General features: G+C 28.5%; 1 protein-coding gene across 1 annotated transcript in view; it reads right to left on the reverse strand.

The window, feature by feature from the left end:
• Positions 1 to 405: 405 nt before the first annotated feature.
• The window catches only part of LOC116773662 (uncharacterized), a 66,980-nt gene continuing 43,431 nt past the window's right edge, over positions 406 to 23,954 (reverse strand). Inside the window, exons 3-8 of the mRNA XM_061528756.1 lie at positions 11,654 to 11,862; positions 11,075 to 11,210; positions 7,100 to 7,233; positions 6,371 to 6,486; positions 2,813 to 2,916; positions 406 to 2,518 (exon numbers count right to left, since the gene is read on the reverse strand). Of these exons, the coding sequence (XP_061384740.1) occupies positions 2,418 to 2,518; positions 2,813 to 2,916; positions 6,371 to 6,486; positions 7,100 to 7,233; positions 11,075 to 11,210; positions 11,654 to 11,862 (800 nt within the window). The 3' untranslated portion in view covers positions 406 to 2,417. The remainder of the gene's footprint in view (positions 2,519 to 2,812; positions 2,917 to 6,370; positions 6,487 to 7,099; positions 7,234 to 11,074; positions 11,211 to 11,653; positions 11,863 to 23,954) is intronic.

The following is a 23,954-nucleotide window of genomic DNA, read 5'->3' on the forward strand; positions in this document are numbered from 1 at the left end:
TAGCGCCTCGCAACGAAATATATCACGTTCATTTATCGCTTATAAAACTTTTTTTCTTATAAAAATTAAAATATAACAAAAAAGGAATACGAATGGGAATTAAATTTATATATACCTTTGAATATTACTTGACGATTTCGGTGGAAAGAAATGATTTAACATCTTTTTATATCTTTCTTATCAGCGACGTTAAATAATTTACCTTTAAAAAATATAAAAAAACATTTTACGTGATAAACTCTGATGGAACCAAAAATAATGTCCTGTATTCGTTCCACTATCAGATTGCAATTCTGAAAATACTTCGTTTGGATGAAAAGGAAATTTCTATGAATTCTGTTTCGATATTATAAGAACTCTGACTGATAAGCAGTTAAACCGTTACGCGTCCAAGGAATATTTAAATTATAGATGTTTCGTAGTTTGACTTTTTCAAATGATACAGTTTTTTGTATAATTTTCAGTACAAGTGTAATTTTTTTTAACTATTGGAATCTTTTGCAAATGAATAATAACCCAATTAGCACAAAAAATACGCCATCAATCTTCTTTCTCGTGTAATTTAATATTGCTTTTTTCATATCAATATCGCAATAATTTATCCGTTAAGAATACTTGTACAATGAATAAATTAAGATAAGCGTGTGTCTATTTATAGTGTTGAAAACGATAAAATAAATTTTACTTTGTATTTAAGTTTAAAATTTATTTATTACAATAATATTAATACATATTTGTTTAAACATGAATCTTTATTTGTATATTTCCTTAAACCTATTTCTATGTTTTATCAACAATAAGGAAAACATATTTATAATTAAATTATAATATTTTTTTCCAACACAATATTCAATTTTACTAATAAATAAATATCGCAATTGTCACGAGGCACTTTTGTCCAAATGAAATCAATGTTTCATGCTTATCGGCTACATCTCTTAGTACTATATTTATTATATGTACATGAAAATTATACCATTTAAAATATAAAAAAAAAAAAACATTAACTACAGTTTATACAAATATTGTAATGAAAGTAAAAAAAAAATACAAGCAAAATATTTTTCTTTTAATTATAAAAAAAAAACCTAAAGAACATTAAAAACAGAATGTTTTCTTTATTTATAAGTCAATATCAATCTATGAAATCGACTGATGTTAAGACAAATTTACATAAGATTACGACAAGGGGATACAGACAAACAACGCGGGGAGAAACGATCTAGTTGTAGATATTTTAATTAAAAACACAGCCTCATATTACTTACAAAAACATTGAATGCTCACATTTTATAACTAACGACATTTTGACATGAATTAATATTACGTTTTAACATGCGATGGACGTGTTTATTATATATAACAATGGGGTTATTATTTGAGTATTTTATAATTATTATGACCGAAACATTATAGGTAACTTATTTTAAATACAAGGGAAAATTCTAATCAGTATTTTTGCAACATTTCACGTAGAATGTAATCGTTCGTAGCCCAATAAAAAGAAAACGTTTAAGACCTTTAGGAAAGAATATTTTTACATTATCAAAAGAAAGGATGAATTATAACTGGAGAGTATTTCTGCTTGACCCGATGAAAGAATAAAACCTCTGTTGTGAAGGGCTTCTTAAAGTTTAAGAGCACTGAAGGGTTGCTTAGAAGCCTCGAGTCTTAGCAGCTTTTACAGGTCGAATAGGGTTACTCATTTAAATAGATTTAAATATAGTACCATTATATTTCACGTATATGAATACAAGGTATATACCGAAACATAATGTAACAGGAATCATTATATACATGTAATTTTTTTTTTCCTAAAATTAAATTATATTGCAAGCAATTTCATTTATATAATTGTGACAGATATAGAATACTTACAAGAATTTTATTACAACACTGTTTGTTAACCTTAACGATACATTACAATATATTTAAAAATACAGTTAAAACGCCAGCTAAATTTAATAGGAATATAAAGTTACTTGACACTAACTATTAATTTAACTTTAATTATATATGTACATAGTAAATTAATTTACAATTCATTAATCAGTCTATTTTAATAATCATTATAGTTGCTACATAATCGAATTATAAAATCAGTTAAGCTCTTTTTCTAATCCAATTGAAACAAAGAAAGATTTAAAGGTCACTATTAAATGAATGAGTAAGTTACATATTTAGGCCCAATTATTTCATTTAAGCTTAAAAAATTATATGTTTGTAATATTTTGTATTTAACATATTAATCACTTGTTATATTTAAAACTGTATATGTTACACGATAGGTAGTTCAACAATTTACTTATAAAATGAACTACGGAAACTCAAAAAGTATTGTCCTTAACTTACTAGAACAATAGTTAAAACCCTGCCTCACTACATTTAAAACATATAACATGGTAGTCAAAATTCAGCTATCTTATTGAAGTCTCTGTGAAGTTATTTAATAAGAATTGCAAGATTACTTGAAGCAGTAGAACCAGAATAGTAGGTATACAAGTTTCTGTTGCAGCACCTGTAAAGAAACCTTAATCATAATCTGCTTAGCTTGTGCCGACGAAGTTATGCAACACTGTTATTAATGTTGTTATTTTTTATTGGTAGTTTAAGGTGGTTATTTATATTATTTTCATAATTTCTCTTACATAGATGGAAATACATTTCCATACATATACACATATATACACAACATAAAAGTAGTGAAATTTTCTAGGTTTGGTAAAGACAGAAATAAGCTACTCGCTTCGCTCCGCCAAATTCACCATACTGTGCTAACATACTATACATTAAATGTAAACAATATTTTTACCTGTAAAACTCCTGCCCAAAGCGGAAGCTGGGTTCGCGCTTCGCTCTCGTAAAACTATTGTGTGGCTGGTTGCTTTCCACACGTCGAATATAGATGCTTCACAGCTGTAACAATTACAAACATTGTTTTAAAAGGCACATTTACCACTCGTGTGAAGAACTGTTATGTATTTTCTGTTAAGGTTAATCTCTTAACAAAATATTCAAGCCGTTTCTTTACTGCATATTTGCTAGTATTTATTTTCGGTAAGTTTTAGAGAATTCAAATTTTTGAAATACAATTAATATAGATATATACATAACATTAAAAGAAAAAATGAATGTAAGAGACTTAAACCCTAAATATGTATTTTTTTGACGAAATAATTAAAGTTAAGAACATAAGATTATACAGTACCAAGCTTTTATCTTATATGACTAAAGTTCATGTATTATAATCTGTACAGTTTAAAGTTCTCAGTCATTAATTATTAATGTGTGCATATTGTAAGTATTAACTTAATGTACATTTTGGATTTAGAAAGTTAAAGAAGTAATTTGAACTTAGTATTTAGGAGTTTTTGTGTACCAGTAGCTGCAACTAAATTATTTTTTTAGAAGTTTACGTATTTTATATACAAACTTAAAACTATTTTTGAAATAAAAGACTATGTTATTAATAAATTTATATGTATTTTTACGAAAACAATTCTACCGAACCCACCCCATAAAAGCTTGAATATAATATTATGTATGAGACATATCCTTTTATAGCTCCCTAGTAAGAGATTCAGACGTGAGTAAAATCCCTTTCTATAACAATAGTAGAAGCCTAAAACAAATCCTTTAAAAGGTTTAATGTTATAAGCCTAAAATGTGAACACTATTAGCTACTTAATACATTAGTCTTAATACATCAAACAAATCTTCTTATCTAATCATATAATATTTTTTTTTCAAAATACATTTAAATGAAACTATGATTTCCGAAATACTGTGTAATTTATTATATTATTTTATGTGACTTTCTGCTTACTTAATAGGACTCAGTATCACGGGCAGAGGTGATGAAAGTGTCTGTCAGTTAATCTTGTTATTTGTCATCTACCACTAAAAATGTATTTGTTTTCTTGCGTACTGCTCTGGGTGGACGCAAAATGCGCTAACTTTATTTAATCAGATTTTAATGGTTTTGATAAGGGTATCTCAATTGTTGGAAAATTGCCATCTTCTGTACTGAAATTAGGATGTGTTTAATTTTAAAAGGCTCACGGAATATTTTTGAATATACCTGTCTTTACGAGCAAGGATCTGTGGATTATCAAACCGGATGTAATGGCTAGGCTTGTCCACTGAGTGTTCACACACTGCTGTCTTTGACGCACGCCTACTTTTAATGTCCGAGATATAATATAAAACATATCTGAGTTAAAATATAAAATCCCACGTCTGTGACCACGCTGCTAGATACATTTTTATACTTATGTTATAGTTTATGAAGATATTTGTATGGATGATTGTTGCAAAAACTATTAAGAAGGTTTTGATTAAAATTAATCTTATTGTAGCTAAGACAACAGAAATGACAAGCTATAATTAGTCATGCGATACAGACAATAGATGGCGCTGGATGTTGGTTTAACATATCTATTGTTTTATCACCATTTGTGTATTTTTCTCTACAACATCGATGTTTATGCAGACGAAGTCACAGTCAATAATTAGTTAGTAAAATAAATTGGAATAGTGTATATTGTTTTTTTGTAAAATATTATTAGGGAATTAAAAGTTAACCGCAAAACTTCGCCACTGTCCTAAGAAATTTAAAACATGTGTTATGTTGCAGAACAAGTTGTTCGAAAAAATAATGGGAATAAATTATAAATGACATTAAATAATTTAAGTTAAATGTAACTTATGCAATGTTGAACGAGCGGTACTACGTTTACAAACTTGATAAATATCCGATGTGACAAACAGGAGGTTTGCTTAACACTTGTGACTTGTTTAATATAAATGAGCAGGTCGCATGTTTGGAAAACATATAATTTTACTTTTATTATAAAATGGAATTAACTTAAAGGATTAAAATTAATTAACCAGACGCAAACAAGCAACATTAAACATAAATAATAAACGTATATTTAACAAATTGCTTACAAAAATTTTCTCTCCCTTTTCATTCACAGAGAATTCATTATAAAACAAAAACCGACGATATTTATTCACGATTCCACAATGCTAATTAATGTGACTTCCAAATACAGTTATGTTTAACCAAACTGACAAATTAATACATTTTTTATGTTCATAAAGCAACTAGATTGACATACAAAGTAGTACGTAAATAATATTCAATAAAATGTGTACATTTTATTCATATGTATTAAATTATGCAAAAAAATTGGTGTTACATCATTAAATGTATATATAATGTAATATTTTTTAAATAAATTAACTGTTGATATTTTAAAAGGAACTTGTTTTTTGTAAGTTTAACTTTTGTTAACATTAACTTTAACTTTTGTTTAAGTTTAACTTTTGTTTTTTTGTTTTGTAAACTTTGTTGTTTTTGTTTGAAATTTTTTTCTTTTATTTGATATTATTTGTTTGTATCTTTCTTATTAACTTTGAAATTATGTATATGAGTTTTGATATAAAAGGACAAGGAGTCGGGATCAGATGAGAATTCAAAAAAAACAACATTTTCCCCCAGAATATCTTGGAATAAATAAAGAAAATTGAAAAACAATATAAAAAACATCATTACTGAAATGTTACATGAGTAAAACACGTATTTTAATGTATAACACAACCAAAATTACTAATTCCTGTTCTTGCAATATCTATTGCTGATGACTGACACATTAAGTTAGGTAAAAATTAAATATATAAAGTGTATTGACCACAAATGGGTTTTGTTTATTTCATAAATTCTAATATTACCTTTTTATCTCTTAAAATTTTAAATTATATCGATACATTATACGAAAATCAGGCAGTTGATTTTTGAACTAATTTTTTAAGATAAAATATCTGAATGATTACAGGTATAGTTATTTATTGAGACGAAACTTCCATGGATTTACCGTGCGAGTACCGGGTTCATTGCGTTGTAGGGAGAGGAGCTTTAAAAGTGCCTGGGACTTGTATCCCAGGTGTAGGTTTAAAGGGCTATCTATCTAAAGCGCGTTAAACGCTCACCTCCACCGTCCCAGCTCCTCTCGTTACCTAACCAAATTTGAAAAGAACCTACTAGGGCTGCCTTTGAAGTACTTTCCAAGAATGAATTGATATTAGTTCTGGACAAGCCCAAGTCTTTTAGTAGGGTGTAGAGAGATTTAGCTTTTATGCCTCTAGCTCCCACTTCTACCGCGTACAAATGTACGACGAACTTATTCCTAGTTCCTTATTCCTAATAATTAGAACGAACGCACTTAGGAATACCTAAGTTCGTTACTGTGATCGTAATACTTTTAATTTAATATTAAAACTTAATAAAACTGATAATAAACTTTTAATAAATGTTTTCAAGCACAGAATGCCAATAAAAATCTTCTATTGGACTTAAAAGACTTACCGTATCATAAGTGTAGGCACGGGTGACAGTGCTGCTGCCTCCAATTCCAAAGTGGACAGACTTGATGCATATCCATTGCTAAAATTCAGCACATGGTTTGCCGTAAAACTTGGAACCTGGAATAATTCTATTTATTACCTCATTGCTTATTAATTAAATTTACTTTTGACATAACATGTAGACCGTATAAACATCATAAAGTATAATGAAACAGTTTTAATTGTGAGTCGTACGTTTTAATTGGTTTATATAATATATACGTAAATCAAATTAGAAATTGAAAATTTAATTGAAAATCTCACCCAGAACACATGACCAAAATGTTCATAGTTACGGTATCGGGCAACTGTTCCTGCTTAAACCTAATCTCCCATATATTACTGCGGGGCTAATATGTTTGGCTCTTTCAGATTTCGTTACCAGATAAGACCGAAGTTATTGAACGAAAAGTAAATAAATTTATGTTTAAAGCTTAAATTCCTTTTTCGGTTAGTGATAATGATTTGCGAAATGCTTTGTACTACAAATTTTTATACTTATTACTTTTTATTTACTTTCATTGCCACGTTCTGGGTTGTTTTAATTAAATTCCGTATAATTCAAGATAAATACTTATTAACGAATTCCTATGATAAAACGAGTGACAGTAGTAGTCTAATTTTTTGAAAATTTCAAATAGCACTTGAAGATTAAATGGTTCATGCTACATGTCTACGCCACAGAACTTACCATTTGTTCATTGACGTACCACGTGATATTAGCTGCTGGTAGTGATGGTGGCGAGGTACAGTTTGCTCTTATGTGATCTCCACCGATGTATGTCATTCTATCAGATGTAACATTGGGGCTTAAAAGCGGCGGTTCTGCAAAAAGTGTCGTCTATAGTATAATCTTTATTAAATAATTAAGAATATTAGTTTACCATAAAGGAGTCGTAGAAATAATTGTTTATTTAACTGAACACTAACAGTTTAAAACCAACCATCAAAAATAATATGATCTGTATAAGGTTAGAAAAGGAAATACAATAACAAGTTAAATAATAAATTTTAAGGCAGGCAATTGCATTTTTGGTTCTCAACAGGACTTAAGTCGGCCGACAACTTGTTATTAAGAGTTAAATTGTTATGGTTCATTATAATAAGTTTAATTGCGTTTTAATATAAACTAGAGTGAAAATACACGCTGCTCTTTTTAATTAATTCCACAAAGTTCATCCGATTCACTTTGTATTTAAATTAAATATACATACACGTGTAATGATATTAAAAATCAAATGTAGAGGTTTAACAGACATTTCAATTAAATTAATTTAAAGATACTACGGCGTTAATTTAAATCCTTATTAATGAAAATATTATTTATGTAACGATTATTGAAATTCTCATTACGTATTTTATTACGATAGCCTGTTAACGATGGTATGGAATAATGACGTAGTAATAATGATTTATTTTATGCGTATTTAGGTAATGGGGATGTTTATCAACCTTAACAGCAATATTATGTATCACTTTGTTTTAATGGTATATGTATATGGGAAATAATTTATCATTTCTTATAATAAAATAGCGTTCTTTCAGAGCGAAACGTAATTCTTTTGTTCATTTTAAAATCAGTGACAACGTGTTATAGGGAAAAGAAAAACCAATCTTTAATCGAGCTACATTACAAACAAATATAAAAAAAATTATTTAACCTTTTTGGCTTCAATTTTTTTCTATGGACAAACAAAAGGTGACATTTTTATTTCTCGAAATGAAATGAATTTTCATCCAGTCCAGTGTGAATCAGAGGTAAGTAACCTTAGACCTTTTTCCAAATCGTAAATACACAAACAATATAAGCTAAACATTTTTATATTACTAGAATAAAATTCTGAAATTCCTTTTCCTTTTAAAAGTAATATATGAGTAAAAAAATAAACTAAACATTTTTCTTAATATATTTTTGATATTTAAAATAATAACAAAGAGTACATCTGTGGCTTAGGGATTGGATGAAATTAATATCAGTGTTTCAAAGCATTTAAGAGAGGTATATTTTGATAATATTTTTCATATAAGATTCAGTATTAAAAAGTAAATATAATATATGTATATATAATTATATATATCGGCGCTATCAGCATTAACGATGAATGCAACATAACAATAACGCGAGTCATCAATTATAATAAAATCTTATTGGTATTATTGTCTGAAGTAAAACGAAATTAAAGACTGTTTAAAAGGAGAATAGAACTATGTTTGAAGTTTTGTATAAATACGACCTCTGGAGGCACGACAGGACAGTTCAGTGAGTGCGGACCGTTGAAGAATATAGAAGCTTCAAGAAATACAAGGACATTCATAAGAATTGAAGTTTCATTTTAAAGTAACATGGATCGTGCTGAAAGAAGTGACATTGCAAGTGGCGTCAGTGAGGCTGGCGTGTCTCTTTGCAAAAACAACGAATTTGTAATAAATCAGATATATATATTTCAAAGACGTTTTATTCTACTATTAGAAAATATGTGCAAAAAAGGTCGTCATTATAACTACCGAGAAGTTAAATACTTCTTAATTGAATATAAAATTGAATACTATTATGTCATATTGAGATCGGATTGAATCCGATTTTGAATTGAACTCCAGTTTGTTTTTATCAATTTAATTTACAAAAATCCATTTGCGTTGTGAGTATGCAATATTTCAGAAATCCTAACAAAGGTTCCTTTATAATAGATTTTTTTTGAAAAATAGGTGGTTCAAGTGAAATGATAAAGCTAACGGACAATACACGGGAATAATATATATATATGAGTTTTAATGCATGAGTGCTGTAAAAGACCATGAAAACTGTCGTAATACTATTTACGTAAGGCATTAAAGTGGCAGACTGGTTTCCAGATTCGAGATGCCTGACACGTGTTTGAGTTATACTGTCCAAGAGCACTAAACGATTACTTGTGATAAAAAGTTTAAATAAACCTTTACAAACAAAGTAATACTGCTCCCGATGACATTATTTTGTTGACAAGAATTTTTACATATTTGGTTCAAACAAAGATGGTAAATAGGTGATGACAACATCTAATTTCTGACTGATATCATATGTAGTGAATTACTACATACTTTATACATATTGTAGGCCTTTTCGATAACGAAGAATATAAACACTTTCGTTACACATAAGCATCATTAAGCCAACGGTAAGGATGATAGGGAAACAACAAAATAAGGTTGCAATGTCTCATTTTATTTCTCGTCATGCTTTTGCAATTTTTTACCTAACTAGGACATCACAGTATAACCGTTGTAGCCAAGTATGGCTTAATAAGAAAAACAGTTTGGATTTTATTTATATTCTGGTATGGGTCAATAAACAGTAACTGTTTAACCGACTTTAAAAAAGGAGGAGGTTATCAATTCGTCTGTATTTTTTTTATCAGTTCTAGATGGTAATTATAAGGCGCTTCTAAATATTAAATAAATTTTATATAAGCCTAGATTTGTTGAAGATTTTAATAACATTTCTAATAGAAATAAATGACAAATATATAATAAATAACAAAAAAAAAAACTCTATAAAGCACTCAATGATTGTAAATTTATTAATGTTTGTAATATCGTTATATATTAAGACGCATTTATTTGCAAATGTTTTAATCTAATCTGTCTCAGAATCTAAATCACGAATGGGGCATTAGTTGGAATAGAAATAGATTTCATATAGAGCTGCAGTAATTTAATCCTGGTGGAGCTTATTGAATTGCTTGCATCCGTTCTAGATTCTATTAATTTAAACATTTTCCGCTGGTTTACAAAATTGTACTTGGTAACATATAACAATACTAGTTTATACCCGTGACTCCATTTGTGTGGATGTCAGCAATTGGCTCAGAATGAAATACCTAGTGCGTTAAAACAATGGATGTGGTAACCCACCGGCAGGGACATCTATATAATGTGTGTTGCGTGAGTTCTGGCAAAATACAATTGCTATACCGTGTACTCGCGGCAATAACGTGGAATTATGAGATACATTATTGTGAAGTGCAATCGAAATCTGTTAAGTAGTTTCAGAGTGAAAGTGAAACAAGCAACCATTCATACGAACCATTGATGTTTATAATATAAGTAGGATTTAATGTTAACTAAGAAGTGCCATCATCATCATCAGCCTGTCGAAGCCCACTGCTGAGCAAAGGTCTCTTCTCACATGGAGAAGGTTAGAGCATTAATCGCCACGCTTGCTCAAGACGGGTTGGCGATTTCAATCTAATAATTAGAAATTATAAGACCAGGTTTCCTCACGATGTTTTCCTTCACCGTTTGTCAGTGGTGTCTAAATACTCTTAGAAAGTACATATGATTCGGAAAAGATCACATTGGTACTTGTCAGGTTTCGAACCCGCGCCCTCACGTGTGAAAGGCGGGCCATTTAACCTCCAGGCCACCACGACTTTAGAGTGCCAATCATACATAAAATTTCAATATAGATTTGTATTTATTCAAATTCGTTATGACCATTTCTCACTTACATATATTTAAAATTCTATAACTAATTAATCAAATCCAAGGCGTGTCAGTGTGTGTGTAAAATAATCTAAAAGCATGTTTAAAAAAGGATTTTTTGTGAGTTTAAAACATCTCAAAAATATTGCACCAATAAAGCTCAGGTTTAGTGATTACAATACAGTACGGTTAATAATATTCTTACCAACTACAACCATTTTAGCTGACTTTATGTCTGTATGAAACAAGGGTGCATCAGCTGATACTTCACATTGGTATTCTCCTGTCAACGTTCTGTCTACTTCTGTAAGTACAACACGATTTTGATCTGACGCTGCTACCTATGGAAAGAAAGAATAAATATTTAATTTCACGACATATATATGATTGCGTAATAATTATAAATTGATTGGATTCAATAAGATAAATTTTATAGATCTCTATGGACACGATAAAGTTTTTGTATAATAAATTGCCATATCGATGACTTTAGACCTGTGTGTAAATTATAAAAAAATTTCAAAGATTCTTTGTAACCAATGAAAAACCGTTACCCCGCTGTGTTGGGATAAACTCTGAATCGGTTTTATGTCTCACAAAATGCTTTTGTTCTTCCATGCTATTAACATCACTTACCATTTTTAGCAGATATGTTAAAAAGAAATCATCTTAAGTATATGTAACTATTTATAAAGTATGAAACCAACATTATGTTTTTTCCGTTTCGAACCCAATTGGTCTTAATATCATTTCAAATAAATTGAACTACGTTCAATATACTTACGTCGACTTTAATCTCTGCCACTGGAAAAACCTTGGTAGCGGGCGACTCCTTTGGTACATATCGGTAGAACTCAATCATATTTCTATACCAGCGTATCGAATATAGCTGGGCTCCTTCCAATTCGTATGTACACATTAGTTCCGCGTCTAGACCTGTGAGAACGGCTTTGGGGACGTGGATTTGAAGAGATTTGAGTGTATTCACGATACCTGTAAACAAGTACTCAAACTATTAATAACGTCGTATGTAACAGTCCCCTTGTGGGTTAGTTTATTTGCAGAGAAACTCATTTATTGGTTTGCTATTGAAATTGAGCTCTGTGCTGTAATACAAATAACAGTATTTGAAGTTATTTCATGGTTCAAAGTAAAAATAAAATACAAGGAAATGAAAATTATGATTGGTAACTATTGAAATACTTAAAGCATTATTTTATAATGTAACAATTTATTACGACCTAATTTTTAAATCTGTGATAAAATTTAAGCCTTTAAATATCAACATATAATTTTATGTCGTATTTCGTTTTATGTAGTTAAAAACCATTATAAACCCCTTTTAGAAATAAAGTTAAATTAAAGCACATTTCTGTCACTTCTCTATTTTAATCTCTCGTTAAAATTACTAAACGAATTTTGTTGCATTTTACGGTTGAGGAAACTTGGAGATTAGTATCTATATAAGCAGGTTCTACATTTTTTTATGTTGTCTCCTACTGACTGTGTGGTTATATTTAAAATTGTAAGGATTATCAACAAACTCTGTCTGATGAAATCGTTAAAAACAAATAATATTATTACAACAAAAAAAAAAACATCCCCAAATTATTTCTGAGAAAGATTGAATGAAATATATTATTTTACTTATTCTTCTACGTCCAGTTTTAAAAATAAAGTGAAAAAATAAAACATTTAAATAATTCATGACCTAATCATGTTACTCTCAAGTATTCTGTTTTATATTTAACTCCCCAAGGTTTTCCGGTAATAAAAAAATGAGAGGAAAAAAGAAATATAGTGAACATGCAGGTAAAAAACAAAGACATCATTTGCGCAATCCACAACTTATAATACAAAATAGGACATACCAAAATCCACTTTATTGTGTATAGCTAAACATCAAATTTCTATAACGAGTCTGTAGCTTGTTACCGCTGTAAAGTTCTTGTGTCATAAGATTTTACGATAGCCACAGTATATTTCTACCTTTCTCTAAGGTGAAGAAAGTAAATATCCAGTTTACGGCAGCTCGTTAGAAGTTCGGCCATAACGTTAAACGACAGGCGCTGTTATCGCTGCTCTTTGCTCAAATCTCGAAAATGCTTTGACAGATTTATGATTGCCTAGTACAATAGAAAACCTGGTTGAAGCCTTAAAAACTAATCTGTATAATATCACTATCCCCTATTTTTGTTATAAAAATATCAGATCGCTTCTATACATTCAATAATTTTACTTCTTTAATTTCCATAACAGTCTGTATCTTAAATTAAGACTGTTCTTGTGTCTGGTCATTTAGATAAAATTGAAACCAAAATGTTTATAAAAGTTGTAATGTATTGAAAGGACTCACTTTATTGGTTGTGATATTAATTAAAAAGAATTGCTTTCAGAATTTCATGCTCAAATCATACAGTACAGGCCTACTCTGGAGATATCTTTTGAGATTTTAACAATTGCTTCCTCTAAAATCTTCGAAAATACACACGCATCATTGAACCCGCTAGATATAGCTTTGTTTCACGATCAGTGATACGAACTGCACAATGCTGAAACTATTCTCGAAAACTTGCAGCGCTGGGACTTTATTTTCTTCTTTATTTTAAGTTAAAATCATTCCTTTTTTGGCTTAAAAATTTAAAATCTTCAAATAATATCAAAATAATTCTTTGGTCTTAAAGTTTAAAACACAGTATTAATCTAATTCTAATATTTAAATCTAATTATTTTAAAAAGAAGGGAGTAAAATTATTATAAAATACGGTGTCATGCCTGAGCTAAGATTTTTAAATTATACGATGTGGAAAAGACTAGAAATGAGAAAGAAAAAAAAAATCTCTACTGATAAATCTAAATTAACTTCAGTCAGGAACAGTCCTTTTTCTAACTCAGGTTGTGAGTTAAAATATAACCCATTTTATCTTTTTAAAACGTTCCCGTTGGCATATTAATTATTCTCGGAGAATTAGGGTTTACGTGATAAAATGTATGCTTGCGGAAAGATCTGAAAATCGAGATAGAATATAAAACTTAAAATATTCAATTTATCATTTTCAAGAATTATTTCATTCCGTAATATAAATTTTATCAAATTACGTAATTTAATTCCAAAAAGTCGCTGTTTGTTATTTGGTACTGTAATTTTTATAATTGTATAAGCCTAATTGCTATAATTGCTTCATATTAATAAGTAAAATGACGACACTAATGTCAACCTAACAATTTTTTACAAACAATGTAAATGTTTAAATTCATATCGATCTGTAATTTTCGCATTTATTCAGCTGTATTGCGCCAGACAACGGCAAACAAAGAGATAAAAGCTTTTTAAATCTCCAAATTTATGGTTTGTTTGTTCAAACGGAATACTATTTGGAATATCCTAGAGTTTGCGGCCCGATATTATTTAATACGGCCGAGTGAAGCATGTTTTATGCAAACTCACGCGCGTGATTGCCGACCGAAAGTTGAATAAAAGTCTATGTACATAGTTTCTATGTCAATTTTCATATTACAAATAAACTCGACTTAATGAAAGCATGTTATTATCAAAACTTTGCTTATAAAGTTTACAATTTGTAAACGTCCCTTGCATAATGTTTGAAGTTTCTATATCTTGTGATGACAGATTTTAAAGAATATGTTGCGCACTTGTCGTTTTGAATGTGACGGGACAATTATAGTTCTAGGATGTTGCTTATAATGAATACGTATTGGAACCCACACATTGAATTAAAAAACAAATAGAAAACATATATACAAATTCATCAACATGAGTGGGATTCGAATCTGCAACCTCCGTAATATCGCGTTGTATTTGCTTAGAATTTAATATATAGTGTCCTGACTCGAGTTAAAGAAATAACTATGCCATTTATTTTTTAACCAAATTATTGAGACGTAATTTGAATATTAATATCTTATGAAAATCTGAATAAATCTTTTCTAACTTTGAAGCATAGAAGAAACATTGTAAAAATGTCACCAACGATATAAATATTGAGCGATATTACGAAGGTTACTGGTTTTATGAATTTCGATTAAGTTTTAAATCATTGCTTTAATGTTAAAAGAAAACATGATTGTAGAAACATTTTAGAATATAGTTGCTTCTTATAAGAAAGGTTTCAATATTTCACCTCAGATCGCCTTTATCGGGTGTCACTTTGAAAAAGTATTCTGTTTTGGCAAACGAACTATTCAACATCAGTCCGTTGAACACGTTCCAGGTTTTAGTGATAGTTGTATATCACGATTTTTTGATACCGTTGTTGCCAAAACAATGTTTTTATTTACAGAATTTATTTTTATTTAAATAGTTGTATGATTTTATTCATTTCCGACATTTTTTTAATCTCTATTTAAAAGTTGACCTTTGTATACAGTTATACGAGTGATGAAAATAAATAAAATCAACTATAATATTTATATCCGGGTATAAAAAACAAAACGGTTAAACAAAATAATTATGTAAATATTTTTTAAATACACCTTAAAATTAAATAAAACTCAATGTACTATTTAGTTGGAGGCACACCTTTAGCTATGTTATGTTATACTATTGGAACAAATGTTAATACTCACAAATATACTACTTACTTATTAGTAGGTATTTTAAGATTCATTTGGACGTAATGCATACAAATTTTGTACGACAAATTATTTACAATGTGATTTAAATAAAAACATGTTCTGGTTTTTTAAATATCATACATTAAACAAATGGACGGCTTTTGCATTTAACAGAATTATCCCTTCATATAGTCACACATTAATCTAAAATTATAGTTTTCGATAACAACATAATATATAAAATTATAAATAAAATTTATTAAAAAGATTGTTATTTCCAAGTCGTGTTGTCATTTCGCATTTTACCGAACGCACATGGTCCAACGATCGCCCAGTAAAGTATAGTCGATTTATTTCTGCCCGCGAATTAACACATTGGTCATGCGCCGATGGACTGATTGAGTGTTGATTGGCTTTCATTTTAAAAATTCATATTTAAAATGCGAGTGTCATTTCATGCGGGCATTATCTCCGTTATTTCACGTTTCACAAACAATATTTTAAAGCTGAATTTCTTCTTTTTTTTCCCCCATGATTGTAGAGTGTTTTTGAAAAAACTCTCCGATTTGCTAAGTCAGGGCTTCAGCTTCCGTACTAAATTTTATCTAAATCCTTTAAGCTCAAATATACGCGTTCGTATGAATTTACACATTTTTTCACAATGTTGCCGTTCGTTTTTATATGTATCCAGGTAATTTTAAATCAAATGTATTTTTTCAACTTAAATCATCACAGTTTCCGCGAATATTTTAACATTAATTATTATTAACTGTTTGTTTCGAAAATACAAAATTACATACAATTATCTTGAGGTGAAGGTGAGGAGGAAATTTTGGATAAAGTTTCAACAATAACAAAATGGCTATTTCATTAAACATGCAAGTGCAGATATAATAATTATAATCATTTAATTAATTAAATTATTATGAAACAGCTCATGTGTTTTGCTTTATACGGAGTTAATGCTCCACTGAGTCGCTCGTATTGAACGCTACTATAAAAGTCAGTTCAGACAAGGTTAAGAAACAATTCTTGTTTATATATTTTCATTATGATAATAAACAAATTCAGTACAAATTTTAAGCCCACTCCGTATATTCTGATAGTCATTTATTCTAATATTATAAGTTAAACTACTTCACATATCATTACTTAATGCAAATAAGAATGAAACAATCTTAAGTATCATAATTATGTTATTTTTTGCAAGCTTATAAGGAAATATGAAACTCATATATAAGTTAGAGAAAGTGAAAATGTAGTAGATAATAATAAATTAATTCACTAAATTAGAAATTTTTAAGCAATATCTTAAAGTAAAGTAATGCAGTGTAAAGGTTAAAATTTAAATTACATCTTGATTAAATAAGTTAGAATATAGCATTATTCTATTACGTATTTATTAAAAATCATTGGTGTTTTAAAAGATTAACCTCTTAAAATAAACATAATGGAAAGTGTAGTTATCGGAATTAAATTTTTTCCAATTAAGTTACCAATCAATTATCCTTACACCATTATCTCTTAGCAATAAGTAAAATTTAATAAAATTAAGTTAAAGTAAGCAAGATTCTATTATTTTTTTCAATTATAGATTTTAAAATACTTTATAAAAAAAATAGATTTGTTATTCGTGTTAGTTTTTGTATAACGCAAATCTGGACCATTCAAATAAGTTGTTAGTTTTTCAAGCTCGTTGCAAAACGAGGTTTGTGACTTGAAATTTTTCAATTTAAATATTCAACGGATATTTTATTTCGATGACGTTTGATTGAATTTTTTAAACTTTCATTATTTTTAAATTCTTCTCAAAGTTTATTTCTGTAATGCTTGTATACTTTCCAATATATAAATACTTACATATTTAATATTTTTTTATCTGTAATATATACATATTCAAATTGTACACATATTAAATTAACCACTTTTATGTAAAAGACTAAATTACTAATTTTGTGTTATAAAAGTACACCATGTATTTAAATACTTCTTGTGAAAGAAAACTTAACCGGTTTTGTAATCAATTTAATAAAACAAAGTAAAATTATCGTCTAAATAATCTTTATCCTTTTATGTTTCTTAATTTAACACACCAAAGTGTAAATCTGGCCTAAATATTTTGATAATGATAACCAGCAATTTAACTTTAACAAAATATGCTAAGTCCCGAACATAATCCACTCTGACTCATAATAACATTTTAACGTAAATAAATTGTAATAACTTGAAACAAGGACATTTCAGCGAATTCTAAAGAGCATTAAAAACTGATCCCCGAGAGCGGCGAAAGTTCGGGGAGCCCATTAATCATTGCGGACTGACATAGTCTTCATAAAACAAATTGCTATATCTGTTACTATGTACATCTTTTAAATAATAGTATTATTTAAAGCATTGATACAAATTAGAACATGTCCCTTAGTGTGATTTTCATAAAGAAGCAGTCAATGACATTTAAAATGGAACGACCGAAATTATCTTTGCTTCACATAGCGATGGAAAATTGTATTAGGTATGGACGATTATTTAAATATAGAAAACAATTATTAAATTCAATTTCAAATTAAAAACTTCAGTGTTACGAAATAAATACTGAAAATATACAGTTCTGTAACATACTTTAAGCAAAAAATTAAGCTAGCAGCAAAATAAAATGATGTCTGTTTTGAAATTTAAAACAACTGTTTTACTTTACACAAATGAATAATGCAAGGGTTGTGGATCTCAAAAATGTTAATATATTAAGCTATGCTTGAGAACACTTTACTTAAGATATAATATTTCACTTAATGAATAGTTATCACGCTAAGTCACTTAGAAGACTAATTGTTAAAATGATCACGTTAAAATGCAATGAAATAAAAATAAATTTATAAAATGATGAATTATATATATATATATATATATATATATATTTTAATCTATTATTTATTATTCTTGTATCACATAATAAGTATATTTATTTATGACAAGCCATTATTTCAATATACATATATATTTATAAATTTAAAGAAATACAAACGATTAAAATTATAAGTGAAAAACATAAGCTGATTGAGTGTAGTTTTACCTATCGGAATATTGCTTAGTAACGAAACCTTTTATAATTTGTTAGACGTTTTAAACAATACATAAATTTTAACTCGAAATATGTATATTCATACATTAAAAATATATTTTTCACCATGAGATTTAAGTAGAATTAAGGGAAAAATTATTTTAATATTTAAAATTTGGTGCTTTTTGTAGGTTTTTGCCCGTATTTATATTTGATCGTATGGTACAACCATATTTTTCTTTCGTAAGACGTTTGTGAGTCTGTTTTATGGTTTCCAAAACCTATCAAACTGTGTTTAAGATGTTGCTAAACTCAACGAGTGCTTTTACCCTATATCTATAATAATAGGATTTTAACAAAAGATTTTCTTTTAAAAAATAATAAGATCGTTTTTTTTATTTACTTCCTGTAGAGAAAACCCAAATGTAAATGCGGTAAATTAGGCCAGAATGTATTATCAAATGCTAGTAGTTCAGTTTAAAAACAAACCATTTCAGTTAGAATTCCTATCAGATACATCATGTTTCATTTATGTCGAGAGTCCTTGTATTCTAATATGTACAATTTGAACATTTAAATGGTGAATATTATAAAATATCCCAATGCGAAACATATAGTGAAAATTGTAAATGGAGCAGAGAATAAAAACGTTTTAAAGTTACAATATCAGTAACAAAAAATATATACCAAAAATTACCACTAAATAAACTTTTCTATTGTTACAATTGGCTAAAAAAACAAATATAAAACCCAGTTTTTGGAGCTTGTTACGTACAAATGTACCCATTATTTATAGTGATCCTACATAAGCGGTGTCATAGGGGAAAGCCGTAATAAACTACACCAAAGGAAGTTACTGATTAGCAGGGAAAAGAATTTTGCCTTGTTTTGCGTAAGTTATTTTGCTCGAGTTTGTAACGCCACCCACTCCAACCCACCATTAACATTAGCAATAATTTTCAAGGTAAAATATTTGAAATATTTTAATTACAGGTAACTGAGTTGTTAAAACCATGACCTATTTAAATTTTAAATAAAGACCAGTTTTAAAAGCTCTCTCGGGGTATAATAAGCAGGTATTATGATATAAAAATAATAAATAATGATACATAACACAATAACAGTAAATATACATAAATTTGACAAAGCTATGTGATCTTTGAATTTAATAGGAAATCAAATTTATCTACCTTCCACTCTGGTAACTCTAACTCAACAAATGATCCGAACCATTAACTTTCAAGTAAAACGACATTCGAAAATTTCGAGGTCTAATCATTTGTTTACGATACAAATTCAAATATGCATTTAGTGTAATATATCCAATAGTAAGAACAAGTGAAGCATATCCATAAATTTTCATATATCAGCAGTCTTAGTCTTTTAAATCATATTACTATATTATTCGAAGGATTGAAGGATTCGAATAATATAGTAATATGATTACTATATTATTCGAATATTCGATATTATTCGAAGGATTTAAAATTGACAGCAGATGTTCCACAACAAAATAAGATAAGTAGGTTTATTGCATACAATTTTAACGTGGTTTGGAGCCTCAAATATAAAATCACATTAACCTCCTCAAATGAACGGATCACTAAACTTTTGTTCTATTGTGCTTCAAACTGTCACCCAGAACAATAGTTAATCACTTAAGTTTCTGATACAGTACAAGTTCCTATAGAAACTCCAAAATCTTAGCACCTGTATTTCAATACTTGTGCTCGAAAATAAAAGACTTTATTACGCTGGTATCTAAATCTTACACCTGTTATCTCTCTTTATATGGGAAGTATGTTAAACAAAAAAAAAAAACAGAAGTAAAAAATAAATATCAATTGTTTCAATCTCGTAACATTTTCTGAAAATTAAATTTCCGAAATAAAAAAGTAACCAACAAAGGAACATGTAAGTTTGCGAATTTTCGCTCGAGGCAATGGTTTTTATTATTCAAAAGCTTTGCTCGTGACGTTTTGATGAATGTTGTAAAGAAGTTCAAATTTTATTTCTCTCTAAAGCGAATGGAAGTTATAAAATTTACGACTTCACCGTAGGGCTACTAAATTTCATAATACAGCCGGCTTTCGTTTGTACTGTGATTATTGATGTAATTACATTCAAATCTTTCATTTTTATGTCAGTCTAATTGAGATAACTGTATTTTACTTTGTATGAAAATTCTTAAACAAATCAGTCATGTTTTATTTTTATTATAAATACATTATAGAATATATTGCTACTGTTAAAATGTATTGAATACTCAATAACGTTTTTGGTGTGTATTTTACAAATATTGAAAGTCGCTTACAACACAAATAAATTTAAATACAAGTACCTTAGAATTAACGGACACATTGTCTCTCACCATCCCAGGCATTAGAGGTTTTACTCGTACCCTTTGTTCCCTTAATTGCTACTGTTAAGGACCTCATTAACGCCGCATGAACCTTGAATAGACTTTCTGGCTTTAGTCTACACTTTATTTTGATGGTGTCATTATATCGGTAAAGTGATTATTTTTTTAATAATGTATATTGTCACATTAATATTATAAATATATTTAGACATACTCTGATTAATCTAAATGTCTCTTTTATGCACAATCTGATTAAAGAAGTATCCTAACGTTTTCAGGTTAATTTGTATTACTTATCGTTCCCTTAGGTTCGATTGTAAGAGATTGTTTTCCTGGAGAGAATTTAAATTAGGCACGAAGATTCATATCAAGAATGTTCATTAACTTTCAGTCTGTCTAGTAACAGGGATTTATAGTTTACAGTGTCTGTTTGCCAGAAAAACATATGTTACATTTCAAATAATTTATTTCTTCATATATATCTAAATTGAAGTTAAAATTGACCGTTAGAATTTATTTGAAATAACTTTATATGTACATAATTATCTTTCAAAATCATCAACGTGTTTAAAAGGTGCAAAAATTTTTGATAATTTAATATTTTATTATCTTTAAAATCCAGAGGTACTCAAGTTTTAAGAAATAACAGTGAAATTATTGTTGTGAATGACACAATGAATTCAGTATATAATATTTCAGTATAACTAATTGGATGAAAATCATTTATATTTTATTCGTTTATTTTTTTCTCTGAATCCAAATTATTCTAATTACAATATTAACATTAATTGCGTTAAAAGAGTCGATAAAAATAATAATCTCAAGATGTATCATCACTTTCCGTAAGGAAAATTTGTTGTTTTTATTTTAGTTTATAAAAATCAATCAAAACCCTCTGTTTAATTTTTTTTATTTCAAATGCAAGAACTTACTAAGGGTACTCGAAAACTAAATAGGAATGACAAAATAATCATCATGTCTTAATTGAAGTTAATAACCTCCTTAGTCGACAAAAAAGTATCTAACTCGATAATAAAAAAACAATCCAACTTTATCATACTATCGTATGCATCATGCTACAATTTAACAGAAGTTAATAGCATCAGTATCCGACGATTGTGTTGATAAATAAAATCCTTAGATTTGTAATATAAATCGACTGCAATTCCTTTTAATTAAATAAATTCAGATGTTATAAAAGGAATTTTCGCGTTAAACGTGTCGAATTCAAATCAGCCAATTCAGCTGAGGTGGTACAGTTGTCCACAAAAGTGAATTTGAGCTACGGGCCCATTTAAATAGTGATGAATATGCAAAGTGACATTCTGTACAGGCTATCTGGTTAACAGATGCAAAAAAATGTTGCAGCTCTTTAGACAATCAACAAAACAAATATATTGAACTTTTATGCAGATTAATAACTTTTCTTTCTCTATTTACTAGTACTACTTTACCTCATCTCAATTCCGATCACATTATTCGTATATCCTATGCACATATATTACAAATTTCGTGTAGAGATACTATTTTCCAACAACAGCGATCTTTGGCGTATGGTTTCTGCAAATAAAATAAATTGCTTTTCCTCTCTTGTCTGCAAGTATTTTTTTTTGCAATCGTAATGTAATGAAATATTTACTTTAACTTCGTTTATTTTTTTTCATTGACAATTAATTTCATTTAACATTTTCTATAAAAAAATAATTCTCAATGCATTAATTATTAGAACCATGGCTAGCGCTCAAGATATTTAAGATTTATAAAACGAAAATATAATGTTCGATATTCTACGACCTCGTCTATAAAATTTTAATTGAAATAAGAACTATATACTTCACAAAAACAGTATAAATCTCTCCAAACAAGATACGGCTTAAAATTCTTTTGCTAATTCTCTTTCTTTCCTCAACGATACTAAAGGAATCTTGTAACTGTATGGAGTTTTATATAAAAGGCCCCAGTAAACAGTCTGTTCAACTTCACGTGTAAGCTTTCACTAAAGTAGGTTAAAAGCGTTGCATAGAGGTGATACGATATAGTTAATGCCTTTAGATCTCGGGTTTTGTAAACAGAATTTGTTATGTTTACAAAATAATGTTCAATTTATATATAACAGATAATACATCTCTCTGTGTGGGTGATTAATCAATTGGTAATGATAGGGACAAGTCAAAAGGGTTAATATGCCCGAATCAATATATATTCCCAAACAAAGACTTAATAACTGACCTGTCATTGGGTAGTCTAAATATTTATATACGAAAAGGGTCAACCATTTGTAAAAATAAATTGAAAGCAACATAAAATGGGATTGTATTCAAATATATTGCCATTGTAAATACAATAAAGTTAATGCAATAAAATAATAAATTGGGTCTTACACTGGTAAACATGAAATACGTGAAAATCCCACATGTCTATTCATTACGAAAATTTCACTAAACAAAAGTAAGTGCGAAATGATGCCGTTATTGTTTATCCAGGATTACGGGACCCATAAAATACGCTAAACCTCTGTCAAGACTCCATAAACAACGCTCATTCTTAGGGTATTACGAGTACTTGAATTTAAGTAAATTCAGCCCAAATACCGTTCTAGGTAATATCCCCAAGAACATTTTTACAACATTACAACATAAAAAAACAAAGGACAAGAAACTATTATGCTAACTAGATGAGAAGACCAAAACATCATAACAGTCCCAAAATGTATCTTTCATTTTTGTGGCAAATATCTAGTTGTACGAAAAATTGTGAATGTTTTAGCTTAGGGTGGTTTGATCTTTGTGCATCAGGTAAATATTTCAATAAAGAAATATATTATAAATAACACATGGATATTCTTTAATACTAATGTAAAATATGATAATATTTGAATAATGCATTTCGCATAATGTGCCTCGAATGCTTATCTCGAATTATCTGCTTAAAACACTATGCATTAGGATGTGTTTTAAGTATAAAGTGTAAACCTAAAATGTAAATTACTACTTACGTATGCTACCTTTATAAATATTATGTATTTAGAATACGAATAAAACTTATTTTATTTACAGCATTTTTAAAGGCTTACTTTATTATAAGTTAAGT

Source organism: Danaus plexippus (assembly GCF_018135715.1).
Source record: "Danaus plexippus chromosome 22 unlocalized genomic scaffold, MEX_DaPlex mxdp_27, whole genome shotgun sequence".
In the NCBI taxonomy this organism is placed as follows: Eukaryota; Metazoa; Arthropoda; class Insecta; order Lepidoptera; family Nymphalidae; genus Danaus; species Danaus plexippus.